General features: G+C 42.3%; 1 protein-coding gene across 2 annotated transcripts in view; it reads right to left on the reverse strand.

Annotated features, from left to right (window-relative positions):
- DSCAM (DS cell adhesion molecule) overlaps positions 1–12,123 on the reverse strand; it is a 470,648-nt gene that overhangs the window by 74,501 nt on the left and 384,024 nt on the right. For both annotated transcript variants that reach the window (XM_055702437.1, XM_055702438.1), the window contains exon 20: positions 4,861–4,994. In XM_055702437.1, the coding sequence (XP_055558412.1) occupies positions 4,861–4,994 (134 nt within the window). The remainder of the gene's footprint in view (positions 1–4,860; positions 4,995–12,123) is intronic.

A 12,123-nucleotide genomic window follows, 5' to 3' on the forward strand; every position in this document is an offset into this window, starting at 1 on the left:
CACCAGATTTGTGAAATACTGGCTAAATAAGTGAACAATAAAATGGATGGAAAAAAAGCCTGCACTGCTGCGCCCAAACTTGTGATCAGCAGTGCAAGATTCAGTGGCAAGCCAATAATTAGTGGTATCCCTCAGGGATCATCTTGTGGGACCAATACTGTTTAATGTCTTCATTAATGGTCTGAGAGACAGAACAAGAGTGCAATGTCAGCAGGTTTGTGAATAGCCTGAAACTGAGGTAACAGTTTGTATGCTGGAGAGCAGGGTTGTTGTTCAGGGGGACCTCAACATGGTTGTTGAAGAAATGGGGTGAACAGAATGTCACGAAGTCCAAAAAGAAAAAACAAAAACATGAAGTCCTGCATCTGGGATAGAGTAACTCCATGCACTAGTACAGCCGGAGGGCCAACTGCCCAAGGGGCAGCTCTGCAGCAAGGCAGGTCTGGTATTATCAACTCTGGATTTGTAACAGCGTAGCCAGGAGGTCCGGGGCGGGGGGAAGGAGGGAGGCGATCCTTCCCCTCTGCTCTACATTTGTGAGGTTGCATCTACGTACTCTGCCCAGTCTCGGACTCTTCAGTACAAAACACCCATGGACATACCGGAGCAGGTACAGGACATCTTAATAGGAGCAGAACAAAGAAAAGAACCAACTGACAATGTCCTGAAAAGAAAAATCACCAAAAAGGAAAGCAAGGTCCATTTATTATCTTTTTATAGTGCAGTTGTACTTACATTACTCCTTTCCATTAATCTCCAGGTATCCTATGGAGAAAGCATGAGACTGATGCACAATTTAATAACCTGCTTTGCTGGAAACAGCAGGATAAGCCTGTTTAATACGTTTGCTCCTGTTGGTGAATGGCTGACCAACAGATCACTCCCAACAAAACCCCAACTGCAACAACAACAGTAATGACTGCATTTTCTAATCAACAAAGCAAAATAAGATTTTAATGTGTATTTCTGATTGAGTGATGTCATACTGTTCGTTGACACCCAAATGATATAGTTGGTCTTCATTTCCTCAGCTCAACCTCTCTCTGCTTTCCCTGTCAGTTCTAACACTTTCTCAGCCCTTGCCATATGAGAAAATCCTGCTTCTTAACATTCCTGCTCTTGCTTTCAGCACACACCATGCTTCTGTGTTGCTTTTTACCTGTTCTGAGATTACAGTTTCTGAGGTTAGCTAGCCACTGCATGCTTTATGTTTACAATGACATTTTCAGGACACTTTCTGCCACCTAAATTTTATTTAATCTACACCCATTGACTCCTCCTTATGTAGTGTACTGACCTGAATGCAATAGGAGGTTGTTGTTGGTTTGTTTTCGTTTTTTTGGTGGGTTTTTTTTTTCCAGAAATCACTTAAATCTCATTTTCTGTTGCCCTTTTAAAAGCCCAGGCAATACACATCTATAAAGCAAGGCACCAGGTGCTGGAGTAGCCACCAGAGGCAGCTGCCCCGCAGGGCCAGGTAGGAGCTGAACCACCCTAGCTTCTTTGCTAGGATTCAAACCATGTGCAATGTCTATGGCACCACTAGGAATACCTGCACTGACAGGGTGGGATGGCAGCCTGCGCTGCAGATGAAGCCCTGCTTGTTGCTTCCCTGAGGCCTGGAAAGAATGAGTGTCATGAGTGTCCTGCCAGTACACCAGGGATAAACACATCTAGAAGGAAGATGGCCAACATGGGACCATTATAGGTGGTCTTGAGAAGCCAGCTCGTACAAGGAGTTGGACATGGATGTGGAGTCAAGAACTGTAGGAGTGTGATATGAGTTATCATAGAGGATGATTATTTTAACTTAAATTCTGGCATGTTCTGTTTCTTATATTTGAAGAATGAAGGACCCAGTAAGTCACATTTCTGTATTTTTCCCTATATTTGCAGAATAAAAAAAGAGAAAGTTCTGCCTAATAATGCCTATCCAGTAATATGGGCACAACAATTAAAAATCGTGACGTTGGATCCTTGCTTGACCTTTTTCTTGGCTAGAGAACAGACTGCAATGGAGAATCATTTTTATCTTTCACACATGAATCGTATTTGTGGTTTGAAACATCCCAGGCAAATACTGTCCTTAGGACCCAAAATATTTAAAAAGGAAATGTTTGCATCCTTCTGCACAGGGCAGCCGAAGTTTTACCAGCTTCTGCCCTTGCAAAGCAAACTGAACTGTGCAAGAGGTAGCAAATCTTCATCTTATGATATGTTAGGGTCATATGAGGGTTATGTTTTGTAATAAAAATGTGCACAATATGACTGAGCTCATTAGCTCTTCTGTTGGTAACTTAAACACCAAAGCAGTGTAGTTGTGTAAAGGACTGTCTTGTCAGCCTAAGTGTCTGTATTGACTTGTTCTCAGCAAACACATACTGCTTGTAAAATACAATCTGCAAAGAATATATAGCCTTCCCATAAGTTTACCACTGTACTTTTTCTTCTCACCGATGCTCAAAAACTTAGTTTGCCTTTCTGCTTAAATAGCAGAATTTTAGCAAAGTTATTTTGCAGCCAGGGCTTTGACTGAAGGAAGAAGTCTGTTCAGGAAGTTTTTATGGCTCTATACCTCCAGTTACAGCACTGGCTACTTACGATGGCAGCAGAAATTATAAAGACACAGGTCTTCTACTTATTCCCTTCCTCATCCTAATTGAAGACCTCTTCCTCTGACAACTACTTGTCCTTGCCAACAGTGAATCATACAAAAACTCCTTTGGGATATAAAGACCATATCTGCATGGGAGTGTTAGCATTCAAGCACCTCTGCAGCAGGCTTGTTTCACTGCAAAGCTAGCTCTGAATAAAACAACTTTTATTTCAGAATCCCTTTAAGAATAACAGTTAAAAAAAAAGTTAGAAATAAGGCTGGGGAAGCGTGTTCTATATTAAATGCATCCTGAGGTCTTGCACTTATGTGAAAATATCCAGAAACTGACCAGTGAGTGTGATTGCTGCCTCACCACACAGGACTGATACAGAAGACCTGCTGTGTAAGACACTACTCATGCTAATCTGCAAAACGCTAGTGAGAAGTGGCACAGGGACTTGCCTCACACATACATATTGTACATATATATGCATATGTGTATGTACATATATATTTTTATATGTACATACACCCCCCACCTCCCACCCTTCATGCACTCAGGTAACAGGATAAATATACACGTACACGTTAACAATTTACAGAAAACACAAACATCTTCAAGTGCCTCTACCCTGAAGTACGGTGTACAGTGACACCCCCACATCATGCCATAATGAACACCACAAAATATACCAGTAAAATTCAGTATAGGCCAAGACCAGCAAAAAGAGTAACTATTCTTGTCATTGTACATCACTGAGGTACGCCAAAAGGTAACCACACAATAAAAAAATATTTTTCTGTATGACAGAACTGCATGTTAGAGAAAAAACATTTAGCTGAAGATGTTTATTTTCCTGGTGATGTAAACATACAAAAAATTGGCTGGCAAAGCCTCAGGAAGGAACACTGCAGCTTTGTGCATGGTAAGTAACTAGCAAGAGCCAGCAGCACCACCTGCTGTTGTCTGCAACCCCCAGAGAAGTGCAGGGGCTCTGCTCAGACCACAGCCCCAGCAGCAAGGTTCAGTTCTGTCAACTCCGACCTCTTTAAACCACCGTGTGCCATCGAAATATGAACCACGACAAAAAACCTCTCTTGCTAGTTTACATTTCAACAGTATGCTCATGATTTGCATGGCTACAATTATTTAATTAATGGGGTTAGGAGTCAGTAGTTCCAAAACATAAATGAAGCAAACTTCTCCAACCCTTAGATTTGGATATGACTAATAAATCCTGCTTATAGTAGGATGTATCTGTTTAAGCATAGCCATCAACGGACATGTATGTTTTGCCCCTTCTCCCCTTGAATACCTGCAGAAGTAGTTCACTTGCTGGAAGAGTGGGTTGCATGAGGCTGTGTCTGCCTGCAGGGTCCCATTCAGACATACCCTTGGGCCTTCCTCTCTCTCAGCCAGCTTTGAAAATAAGCCTGAAGCACTTTTGGAAATCTCCCTGTCAAACTCCTCCTACTTCTGCAACAATATTTTCCTTTTCTGATAAACTAAGATTGCATTTTTCGTCTTGCAATGCTAACTTTGATGGGAAGTCCTGCTTACATACTAAATCAAAACCTTGAATAAAAACTAAATAAGTAGCTTTTTCAATGTACAATAAAATAAATATGCATGGGTATTTATAACAAGCAATTGGCCTTTGTGTTTAAAGATAGGTGGGTTCCTTTGTGACTCAGAGATATTCAACTCAATTTTTCTCTTGTCACTTTCTCAGTAAGTAATAGCATGTAGACCGAGTGGGCAAATACTCCAGGCATACATAAGCTTATTCACATGCAAATATGTCCGTTCATAAGTCATTATGTTCCTTCACACATGAACACTCAAGCCAAAAAGGCAGGAACTTAAATGAAAACACATCTAAGTATGGGTGTATAAATACATGCCTCCAGCTACAACAGTGCTCTTGCAGCTGGTCCTGTAAAAGGTAACTGAACACATTCTAAAAAAAACCCAGAAAACAAGCACCTTAAAAGATACTCAACTTCAATTGTGAGTTTTGAAATTATTTGTAAATCAGCGCTCTGCAATGAGTTTTAAACAGTGCAGAAGTCTGATAGGTGAGAAAAATTAAAACCAACTCTCAGTCACCCCTGCAGCCACAGGATCGCCCTTCACCCTCGCTTAGGGTGAACAAACGGCAAGGATGTGGCAAGGCGAACACCAAGCACTGAGTATGTGCAAACACACTGTTTCAGCCCCATGAATCAGTGCTGCCCATCTGCAGTCGCTCTGTGGGACTTACGGTGGGGTAGGGGTGTGAGCAGAAGACAGTGTATTTCCGAATGATGCCGTTCAGCTTCAGGGGAGGGAGCCAGGAGACGAAGACAGTAGAGGCTGAAGCTGCAGCTGCTTTAACACCAGCTGGAGGACCTGGAACTGGAAAATCAAGATGTGTTATAGTGGCCCATGGCAGGTACTTGGTCACCCTAGTGTAACAGAGGAGTAAAAACGAAAAGAGGAGTGTGCTGGTTTGGTAACCATGCGCCTGTGGACCGAGATGGACACTGTGTGATAGGAAGCAGCCTCCACACTGCCCGCTCCAGGGTAGAGGGTTTGGAGGGCTGTGTCACCATCCATAAGAGGTGAGAGGCTCCCTCAGAGGCCCCCAAAGCAGAAGTTGCCACTGATGGATAAACTTCTGTGAAGTACCACCCCAAGCCTGCATGCATGAAAATATGTTGGCTGTGGCCACTAACATTGCCAAACAACCTATTATAAACTGTTTATTATGAACAGTTTAATGGATATACACCATAGACCTGTGAATTTATTGAAGTGGAGAGTAGATGAGCTGTAATCCCATGCAGTCAGCACTGCCTGACGTGACCCTGGTCTAGCTAGTGGCATGGTATGTGAGCAGACATGTGGCCACACAGTATCCTCATCCTCAGCCTTGCCCTCAACAGCTCAAACCTCTACCTGGCACTGCAGCATGTCAACACCTATCTATTTCTCTAATTACAGCAGCTATCCATATGAGCCATCAAAATCTGTTGCAGAGAAAGAGAAAAAAAACACCTCCTCTCTAAAACCACATGGAAAAAACTTCAGCCAGAAAACACTAAAATCTTGGTACATAATCTTAACTATATCTCTTCTCATGCTTGCCTTTTGAGAAAGGCTTTAATTTCATGAGCATTTGTTATTTTTCAAACACACGTTACACTGTACAATGTTCTCCAACTTTGGAAGCACTCTTATGCTAATGTGAAAAAATTCCTCATGCTAGAATATCACATTGCACACAAGCTTGTACTTAAAACAAAATAGCAAGGGCTACATTTAACATCAGAATGCATTACTTTAAAGTTTCCTGAAAAAAACCACCTTTTGTCAACAAGAAAATATTTAGAAATATTTTTAAAACAATCAAAATAAAGAATTTGAAACATTTTAATACTGTGTGTGGTGAATATTCATGCTAAACTACTGAAATAGACACACTGTGTTGGAAATTACTACATATGGTATTAAAGAAAAAATACTCTGATTGACTCTGTTCTCTACAGAACTTTTAGTTTATGAGGAATCTAATATTTTTGTCTAATTTCAAGCAAAACAACCAAATTGTTAGAATTTGCAGTAAAATTACCATTGCAGTGCTTGATCAGCTTTCTTTCCTTTCACAGGAAAGAATTATTGTTCAATACAGATAAAAACCCCCTTGTCCAGCAATCTGATCATTGTAGATGGATCCTTAATCTTTTTTCTACTTCATTTAAGGAAGTGGGTGTTATGGTGGTACAAAATTTTGCCTATTAAGAGAAGCCAGAGAACCTGGGGTCTAAATTTGCTTAGCTTTGTGGCTAGCTACTTCAGGTTGTAAAAAACATAGGAGGTTCAATATTATATCTGCACAGGTACTACTGGCAAATGTGAGAGAATTGGTAGATAGGCACCACTCAGCGCAACATTTCTGAATTTGCATTTTCCATTTATAGTGTGTTGAGAAAGCTAATAAAACATCAACTGAGAATGTCATGATCATAACTGCATGCAAACCCAGCCCCTCGCTGCAAAGGGGCTAATTCAGTTAGCAGTTCTATCCAACACAGAGTAAATATTGATGCTTGAGAGCATTCAACTTGTTATTTATGCCCAGTTCATTAGAAGTGCCATTTGCTCCCACTGCTGAGGAGTGAAAGCTAGCTCTCCAGGGTAATTACTTAACCCACAGGAGGATTCCTTTACGGTTAGTTATGCTTTCTGGAAATCACTGCAGATAGATGTATGAGGTTAAAGTAATTTATTGTTAAATTAGGGTGTGATCTATAGGGACAGGTTCTGACGGTAATTGGTCATGGCTGTCAACTGTTGAGAGACTAACTTGGAATTCATCTAGCATTTTCCTATCAAAGGACATACGTGGAAAACACTACTTGTCATTGCACTGCTGTATTACTGTCTGGTATACAGAGCAGCAGAAAGAGGGGCTGGAGAGTCGGGAAGCCATATAGTCAAATTGCTGATCCAAGGATCCCTCCACCTTGTTGCAGAGAGGCTGGAATCAGGCAACAAGTTTTGCAGTGGTGCCAAAATTATTCTGAATGTTCATTTGTTACGCCTCTTTTTGCTACCTTGTTTGCTGGGTTGTGCATGCGGACAGGACTGTGTGTGGGGAAGTGTTTACATTTGGTTAGCAAGAACTCTGCAGACTGTCATCTGATGCCTCACAGACCACCTCTGTCCTGTGCCCAGAGGGTAAAGTCCTCGTTCAAACTCATTCCCTGGGAACCAGCTCAGCCTTAACTGAAACACTTGTTACTAAACATGGGTTGCTTGAGCATCTGAAGGAAGTTATCTTGGAAAGACCCCAGCCTTGCTATGCTAACTTCAGATATTTCCTCCCACTGCCATTGCACCCTGTAGCCTTACTAGCTTCACTCATTATGGGACAGCAGTATCAGGAGGCCTGGGTTCTCTTACTGAGCTTTCCATGGATCTTTATTTAGCACACTGATTCCCACAGATCCCAGCAAAGCTAAGCTAAACTTGCACAACACCATTGGTTTTTTTTGCCATGGTCACCAGGGGTAAAATAACAGTTAAGAAGCTGGAGGACAACCAGGGCTGAGCACAGAGAAGCCAAGGACTGCTTCTAGCCAACATCGCAACCTTCCGGGGAGCAGATTTGGCAAATTTAAGATCAAAGATGGCCTCATTCTCCAGCTAGCAAGGCTTTGAAAGACACGGAAATAGCATGCTGCTTTCATGTGGAGGAGAACACTTTGTATTCTTGACAGTGCAAGTGAAATGCTAACACAGAGAAGGCAATTATACCGATACGACTAGCCCGGGAAACAGCATTAGATGTGCCAGATAATGGGGAGGAGCTCCAGGAACTTTCTCATTCCCTTTTTCATAAGCAGGGAGATTATCACCATTTTTCTTCACAGTACTGAACAGCAGGGAGGCAAATGCACAGAGCACAGTGCATTTAAGAGCCATGTCACCAATTTATCGGAAAACTGAACCCTGCTTTGTAACAGGTTTTTAATCCTACACTACAGAGGACTATCCTATTGACAGTTACATTCATGAGAAACAAACCAAAATAAACTCCTGACTGCTGCCAGTTGTGCCTTTATCCATGTAGATATCCCACTTACAGTTTAGACCTATGCTAGCCAAATGCATTCACATGTGCTGTGCACCCCTCGTTCACTCTGAACTGGCCTTGTTAATTACACCATTTCTATCAAGTCCTGCCAATTTCACATTTATTATTCTGAACCTTTTTTGTTAGTCAATTTATTATTCTGTACCTTTTTTGTTAGTCAGAAAGGCAAAATTGGAGATCTCTGACAATAGGAAAAAAAATGCATTAAGGGATCATTAAGGGCAATTTTCCATCACAACACCCAGGTGATGAACTGCACAGCCATCCTCATCAGCTGAACGAGCCCAAGCAGAGCTCTGAAAAGTACTGAACATGAACTTGATTGGATTGATGCTTATTAATTTTAGAGTAAGTATAAAGCTGCATCAGATGGTATCTTGGTATCTGATGAATATTCAGCTTGAAGAAGAGAAGACTCCAGGGAGACCTTACAGCAGCCTTTCAGTACTGCAGTGGAGGTTATAGGAAAGATGGGGGCAGACTTTTTAGCAGGGCCTGTAGCTAAATGCAATAATGGTTTTAAAATGAAAAAGGGCAGATTTAGATTAGTTATTAGGAATAAACTCTTTACTATGAGGGTGGTGAGACACTGGAACAGGTTGGCCAGGGCAGCTGTGGGTGCCCCATCCCTGGCAGTGTTCAAGGCCAGGCTGGATGGGGCTTGGAGCAACTTGGTGTAGTGGGAGGTGTCCTGCCCATGGCAGGGGAGGTGGAACTAGGTGATCTTTAAGGTCCCTTCCAACCCAAACCATTCTGTGGTTCTATGATCTGTACCTCCATCTCTCTCATGTCAGTTGCCAGGAAGATTAGTGTCCAGAAAGAGAAATCTCTCTGGATTCAGGCAAAGTCTTACAACGAGGCTGGCAAAGGGGTTTAATGTTACTCCTCCTTCCTTCCTGCAGCTGGTCCCTGTCGCTTCTTTGCTGCAGATTTCCCCTTGCTCTGAACACTGACCTCTCTGGCAGAGGAGAGCTGGATGGACAGCACTGCTACACCAAGCAGCGTCTTCTATGAGATACAAACAGCTTTGTGTGCATTAGAATGCATTTTCTCCAAAGAAACTGATACAAGAGAGAAACAAAGATCCTCCTGCATCACAGAAACCCCAGAAGCAACCTCTGCCAGACACTCAGTAAAAAGCAGCCACACTAGGCCCAACTGTCAACTGCAGAAAGCTTTAGGGACGTGGTTTAGTGGTGGATTTGGCAGCACTAGGTTGATGGCTGGACTCGATCTCAAAGGTCTTTTCCAACCTACACGATGCTATAAGCCTATGATCCCCCAGGAGGGGCCCTGCGGGCTGCATCCCTGCTGGCTGCATCCCTGCTGGCCAGTTCTGCCCAAGGTCAGAGGCGCTGCCGCTGCCAAGATGTTGCATAATATGTCGGGCTTGTATGGGGGGCAAATTCATTGCCTCAGCTGTAGCTTTCTCATACCACATTAGCAGTGCAGAAACAGAGAGGGAATCTGTCACCCTCTCCATTGCTAAAACATGGGTTAGCTTTTGAAAGTGTACTTTGAATACAGGGGGGAAGATAATTTGAAGAACTATTTTAAATCTTCATGATTTACTAAAGTCCTCTGGTGAAGAGGAGAAGCAGCTCATTAGAAACTGTAAAGTGGAAAGGGTAGGGGATGAAACCACAACGAATTCTTAAAAATTGAACTTTTGTACTTGGCTTATTTTTCTGACAAGAGGAACTTGTAGAAAAGCACCTTCTTTTTCTGAAGGATAACAAGGGCGAAAAAGCTAGACAAACACCATAAATATGATCACACTGAAAGGAAAGTTTATTTTCTGTTAGAACTGTTCCCACTTACTAAGTTGATCAGCAGCACTGTCTGACCTCTGGTGTCTAAAATCAGTATCAAACATTACAAGAAACCAAAGTGTCAACTCATTTCATCCAGGCTGACTGCTTCACTCCCTAGGTTACTCTTATTTTGCCACATTGGAGATTTCAAACCTGCTAAAGATATTTTGGCCTGATGTTTCTAGTTGAACACCAACGAAGAAGTCACTGGAGGCCACAAGCTGCCTTTCCACAACAACAGTGAAAGATGCTGCACCACTGGTCTTTACAAAGAAAAGTTTCCCCTCATGTAAAAGAAATGAAAAAAGAAAAAGGTGTTAATGGTGTGATACAGCCTCATAGTAATCACAATGTGGAGGGCTTGGCAGCCACTTAAAAATATCTCAGATTTGCAGATTTTATTGGAGGAGGGTGGAATATCTGATATCATAATTTTAGCCAGACAAGGTCTCGGATCAGAGATCTAAGGTTTCCAGATCTAAGCTCTCTTAAGGTTGCAATTATTTTCATTTCACATGCCGAGAGAGAGTGTTTAACTTTAGGGCAGGATCTTTTAGGTGCACTGAGATTGTTCTACTGAATAATTCTCTACAGAAAACTTTTCCTTAGAAAATTATAGAAGAAATGTCTGTTCTTCTGAGGAAGAGGCACCTGTTTAATGCTTATAGTTTGGCAATGTGAATTCTCTTTTCCCATTTAATTTCCACAGCCTTAGGGATGTTTAGACCCAGGACTTTGGTTTTGGCTTACATTTAACTGCAAGCCTTTATATATGCCACTCCAAACCTTTTACTGCCCTTAATAAAAAGTTGTGTAGCTGAAGCAAAACATGAAATCATTGTATCTTCTGGAACACCTCTCAGTTTACTTTTCTGGAGAAAAGATTTAATGAGTGGAACCACTGCAAAGCATCAGAAAAACATCTGAAAAGATTAGTCATGCTGCCTTGGGGTGAATTATTGCTGAGTTGCCAGGAGGATTAAAGATCAGAGATGTGCCTTTGCACAGCAGCCAAACAAGGTCTGTGTGCTACCCCCATTTTGGGGCCTGTCTGATCTCAGAAAGGGAGAGCAAAAAAACCACCAAGAATTAGGGAAGAGCAAACTAGGAAGAGGTGGGTTAAGGAAAAAAAATAATATTGGGGGCTTCCAATGTTTCAGAACAGCTGCAAGCTGCAGGCAGGTCACAGGCCATGCACAGATGTGTGTGTCAGGGGAGGGAGCAACAGGCACAGTAACCCTTCAGATAGGAAATACTGTTATAAAGCAGCAAGTTCTCCATCAGTCTCCCTGGCCAGCAGGATGGAGGGAAGTACTCAGCCTACTCTGCAGCAAAAGAAATTGCATTATGGTGGATCCTTAACTGGTACAGAACACTTATGGAAGCTATGAAGTCCTCATCACTTCAAATTTTGGAGAAAAGGTTAGTAAACATCAGCAATGGCTGAGGTGCATCCAATCCTCTTTAAAGATGGAGAACAGTCTTGGCGAGGTGTCAGAAAAATTTCAGGAGCAGTACACTATGTTTTTATTGTCCCCAATGAGAGACAGTGGTACTGCTGGAAGCACTGCTGCCATCTGATCAAATCCAAAAGCTGAAGGAACCTCACACAGACAAGATATTCTCTGCACCCAGGGAAGTTTTGGTAGCTTGGAGCTTTTAACTCAACAGAAACCAGTGTGTGGCATTCCCAATCAGCTGTCACGACTTCTCCAGCCTATGCGCCACAAAGTGCAGACCCAGGAGCCAGGGGCTGTCTACAGGCTGGCTTTTCAGGGATTTCTGGAAGAATGCTTCTTATTGTCCCCCACAACTGGACTGGCTGTCCAATTTGACACAAGGCAGCAGGCTTGACAAAAAGTAACTTCAAAATGCAGCAGGTGGTCTTAGAGTTCTCTTATTTTTCAGACTTATCTTTGAAATAAAACCACCTACCTCCAAGCACTGGATGTCTCAAAAGCATCTGACTTGGGACTTAGGTGTTCCACAGCAGTTGTTAAAGGACTTTAGGGTGGGATCAGAACAACCTAACATTCAGTGTTTAAGACACACAAGTCTATAGCTGAGAAAA

The sequence above is a fragment of the Falco cherrug genome, chromosome 2, assembly GCF_023634085.1.
Source record: "Falco cherrug isolate bFalChe1 chromosome 2, bFalChe1.pri, whole genome shotgun sequence".
In the NCBI taxonomy this organism is placed as follows: domain Eukaryota; kingdom Metazoa; phylum Chordata; class Aves; order Falconiformes; family Falconidae; genus Falco; species Falco cherrug.